We start from the raw sequence: 4,812 nt of genomic DNA, 5'->3' as shown, positions 1-4,812 counted from the left end.
AATATTAATGAAGCAGGACACCCATGTTATTGCAAAATCTAACATGAACCATGGGTCAATCGGCTCTTTGAGCCGATGAGAAGGGTAACCTGAGAGCTGATCGAGGCTCATTTAATGTTTACGTGTCTACCATGCAGGAAACTAATCGAAGCGATCCAACACCTTCCTGACCAGGTATAGGTCAGGTGGCACGCCCTTGCAACCGCCAGGACGTGTGCCAGAGCATTGCGGGCCGTCGACCGAGGGACCAGGGCCCACCAGCCGTCTTGGAAGCCTCCCGGCTCTTCGTGTTGTTCGTCGCTGCTCGCCGGTGGGTTTTGGCAGGCAACAGAAGCGTAGGATATAGATTTTTAGTAGTTAAATCTGAGGTAACTGATATACATGTTGATACTATTATGAAATCTCGTGATGCAACATTTTTTGAGAATATGTTTCCTATGAAAGATATGCATAACATTACTAGAATTTATACTGAGATAATTTCTGAATCTAGTACATTTGATGAGTATTTTGAACAATCACATGAGGATATTATTGAGAAGGATGACAATTAAGTTCGTACACGGAGCAAGAGATAGAGGCTTGCAAAATCCTTTGGTGATGATTTCATTGTGTACCTTGTGGATGATACACCCACGTCCATTGCAGAGGAATATGCATCTTCAGATACATACGACTGGAAAGAAGCTGTCCATAATGAGATGGACTCGATTCTTTCTAATGACACATGGGAGCTATCCGAACGACCCCATGGTTGTAAACATGTGAGCTGTAAATGGGCTGTTCAAGAATAAGCTAAGACCTGATGGTACTATTGAGAAGTACAAGGCACGACTTGTAGCGAAAGGCTACACATAGAGAGAAGGCAAAGATTACTTCAACACCTATTCACCTGTCGCTAGACTAACCACCATTCGAGTACTATTGTCCATGTCGGCCACCTATGGTCTTATCGTCCATCAAATAAATGTAAAGATAGATTTCCTCAATTAATGGAGAGTTGGAAGAGGAAATCTATATGGATGAGCATGATGGATTTGTAGTAAAAACTGAAGAAAAAAAGGTGTGCAAGTTGCTGAAATCCTTATACGACCTGAAACAAGCACCTACGCAATGGCGTGAGAAGTTTGAGAGGACTTTAACTTCTGTAGGTTTTGCTGTTAATGAGGCTGATAAGTGCGTTTACTATCATCATGGTGGGGCGAAGGTGTTATACTGTGTTTGTATGTGGATGGTATTCTTCTCTTTGGTACAAACATGAAAGTAATAAAACGAGGCTAAATCTTTCATTCCATGGTGAAGTTAGAGACGGAGAATGGCACTGAAATCGAGACCTGAGAACTAGTAATGGTGGTTCGAGTATTTGCGGCGATGAGGAACTTGGTTGATATTTCGGGGTGCGTGGCAGCAATATGCAAGTGGGGACGACAACATAGGTAAATTTCATTATCTTACCTCTCAGGGTTCAAGGTTTGGTCTTAATTGATTGTGTGTGACAATGGCCTTATTAAAGACATTGCTTTGAGGGCGGAGACTTTATCCAAGGTGAAACCTAAGATCTATGATCAGACGATAATAATGCATGTACATTGTTTTCTTCTTGAGAATGTTGCTTATGGAGAAGTCGGACTTGTGATGTTTTCTTAGGTGTTTGTGTTGCTGCAACAAGAACCAGAACCAGGGACTTTTTATTCATTTTTTTCTTTTTTTTATGGGTTGTGTGCATCTGTACTGCTATTAGGTTATTACATCTTTGCAAAGTTCAGGTGTAATTGTATATTCGTGATAATAATATATTATTTATCAATAAATAAATAAAATATAAGAGAGAACTCGTGCTTTTGTGGTGAGCAGAGAAAAGGCCTAGTCCTCGGGGAGTCAAACCTGCAGACAGATACAGTGGGAGAAAACGCGGGAACTAGTACTATTTCAGCAGCAATCTCTATGCGTTTGCGTTGATTGGGCGGCCACTACCTGGCAAAGCAGATAAAAACTCGAGTCTCCGTTCTCCTTCTCGACGCACCAGCAACACCACGACAGCCCACAGTAAAGTCAGAGGCTCAGAGCGAATCGAGCAGAGATCCTTTTGGAGGTAAACGGAGGAGTAGCAAACAAATCGAGCAATGCCGCGTCCTCAAGGCCCCGGTCCCGTCCGCCTTATTATAGCTCACTCTCAGTGACACTCTCACTCACATTCACTAGCTACACTCCACTCCACTCGACGCGCGCGCCGCGGAGCTGGCTAAGCCGTACCGTACGTGAGCCCGTGAGCCAGCACAGTACGGAGTAAATGCCGCCGCACCCATCTTCGTCGTCGTCGTCGTCGGCGGCCAATGTGGACGCGGCCGCCAAGGGCGTCAAGCTCGACCGGTACGCCAGCGGCGGCGGCCAGCTGATGCGGCGCGCCGCGAGCGCCAAGATCGTCTCCGCGTCCTCCCACCTCCTCTTCCGCGCCACCATCCTCGCCACGCTCGCCCTCGTCTGCCTCTTCGCCGTGCACTACCCCTCCCTCCTCTCCCACTCCTTCCGCCTCTCATCCTCCTCCTCCTCCTCGCCTCGGTCGAGGCCGCCGCACCGGAACCTGCTCGGGTCATCGTCGGCCTACGGTGGCGCCGCGTGGGAGCGGGAGGTGCGTCGGAGCGCCACGCCGCGGCGGGACGGGGGCATGTCGGTGCTGGTGACGGGCGCGGCCGGGTTCGTGGGCGCGCACTGCGCGCTGGCGCTCAGGGCGCGCGGCGACGGCGTGCTCGGCCTCGACAACTTCAACGCCTACTACGACCCGGCCCTGAAGCGCGCGCGGCAGCGCCTGCTGGCCTCGCGCGGGGTGGTGGTCCTCGGCGCCGACATCAACGACGCCGCCCTGCTCGAGCGCCTCTTCGCGGCCGTGCCCTTCACGCACGTCCTGCACCTCGCCGCGCAGGCGGGCGTGCGGTACGCGATGCGGGCGCCGCAGGCGTACGTGGCCTCCAACGTCGCCGGCCTCGTCGGCGTCTTCGAGGCCGCCGCCAGGCACGCCGACCCGCAGCCGGCGATCGTGTGGGCGTCGTCCTCGTCCGTGTATGGGCTCAACACCGACGCGCCCTTCTCCGAGGAGCACCGCACGGACCGCCCGGCGTCGCTGTACGCGGCCACCAAGAAGGCCGGCGAGGCCATCGCGCACGCCTACAACCACATCTACGGCCTCTCCATCACCGGCCTCCGCTTCTTCACGGTGTACGGCCCCTGGGGACGCCCCGACATGGCCTACTTCTCCTTCGCCCACAGCATCGTCGCCGGCAAGCCCATCACGCTCTTCCGCGCCGCCGACGGCACCGACGTCCGCCGCGACTTCACCTACATCGACGACGTCGTCCAGGGCTGCATCGGCGCGCTCGACACGGCCGGTAAGAGCACCGGCTCCAAGTCTGGCAAGAAGCGCGGGCCGGCGCCCCTCCGCGTCTACAACCTCGGCAACACCTCGCCGGTGCCCGTCACCCGCATGGTCACCATCCTCGAGAAGCTCCTCGGCAAGAAGGCCAACAAGCGCGTCGTCACGATGCCGAGCAACGGCGACGTGCCCTTCACGCACGCCAACGTCAGCCACGCCGCGCGCGACTTCGGCTACCACCCCACCACCTCCCTCGACGCCGGCCTCCGGCAGTTCGTCCAATGGTTCCTCAAGTACTACAAGATCGACCCCGCGAAGCTCGCCAAGGGCGGCAAGGTCAATGCCAGCGCCGGCAAGCCTACCAAGAGGAAATCAACGGGCGCCATGTCCGCGGCGTCATGAGGTGTCCCCGGCCCGGCACGGCCGTCCACCGAGCGTGTGTACTCTGCTCTCCTTGGAGGCTGGCAGTTGTCTTGCACAACTTTGCAGGTGCATCCCCATTGTTTAAGCCATTGTTGCTTCTCTTTTTTCTCCATGATGCAACCATGCTAGAGCTCAGTGGGAAGGGAATCATGGAGTTGGAAAGCCAAAGGAAACGGATTCCTTCTTCATAGCATACGCATACTAAACTATTTAGAGAAAAAGAGATTGGGTGGGTATAGGTAAGAAGATGACATGAGCCAATAAAGGAACCAGGACACAAGAAAGATGAAGTCACTGGCTTCCTTTTGGTTCAGGAGATTGTTTTTTTTCCTCAATTTTTACATATTTTTGCCATTCACTGTCTTGTTCTTGTTCATTTGTGGTTGACTGGTATCGTGATTTGTGAACTGTGAATGATCATGCACTCATGTCAAGAACACAAGAAGCTGTGGTGGATGTAAGTCCAAACAGTTTGCAGATTTCCAGACTGCCAAAAATATACTACTTTAAATCTTGGCGGTGGATTTGGTGCAATTTATTTCTGCATATGTATAAAATCTGTCCAGCTCTTTGGGTCTTTGTTCTCTGAACCAAACCATCTTGCTGCATGTGGAGTGTCCGTGACTTTTGCGTATGTTTGCTTCTAATTTATGTGGCAATATATGTGAGGTACTGATGAGGTTGGTGGCAGGTTGAGGGTGTGAATGAATTTGATTCAGCTTTGGACTTGGTGCTGATTCTTTCCCCGGTAGCATCACGCCAGCTTTTCGTACAGTGATGTTCCAAGAACAATGTTTCTTGCTAGTGAAATCTGTGGGAACAGTGTCTGAAACTGAACTAATGCAGATTCTAGTTAACCAGGCCGTCTGAATCCTCTGATGGCCAGGAATGATCTAACTGAACTGCATCGTACATCAGAAGCATTATGAACTTAGGATTCTTGCTAAACCCTATTAATCTCCATGGCATCTGCCCACTCTGATGCCTAGCATCATGCTCCAAGGACACGATTCCTGTCCTCA

The 4,812-nt window shown here is 51.9% G+C and overlaps 1 protein-coding gene across 1 annotated transcript; it reads left to right on the top strand.

The window, feature by feature from the left end:
* Positions 1-2,185: 2,185 nt before the first annotated feature.
* On the top strand, positions 2,186-4,303 carry LOC127316657 (UDP-glucuronate 4-epimerase 6). Its single transcript, XM_051347103.1, has one exon. It carries the CDS (start codon positions 2,291-2,293, stop codon positions 3,767-3,769), a length of 1,479 nt encoding a protein of 492 aa, XP_051203063.1. The 5' UTR covers positions 2,186-2,290; the 3' UTR covers positions 3,770-4,303.
* The last annotated feature ends 509 nt before the right edge of the window (positions 4,304-4,812 follow it).

This window comes from Lolium perenne, chromosome 7 (genome assembly GCF_019359855.2).
Source record: "Lolium perenne isolate Kyuss_39 chromosome 7, Kyuss_2.0, whole genome shotgun sequence".
In the NCBI taxonomy this organism is placed as follows: domain Eukaryota; kingdom Viridiplantae; phylum Streptophyta; class Magnoliopsida; order Poales; family Poaceae; genus Lolium; species Lolium perenne.
The sequence above is the reverse complement of the archived record's forward strand: the minus strand, read 5'-3'. Positions and strand labels throughout refer to the sequence as shown.

Bases quoted from the DNA above. Each gene is read 5' to 3' on its own strand.
- LOC127316657 (XM_051347103.1), top strand. From the start codon at position 2,291: ATGCCGCCGCACCCATCTTCGTCGTCGTCGTCGTCGGCGGCCAATGTG.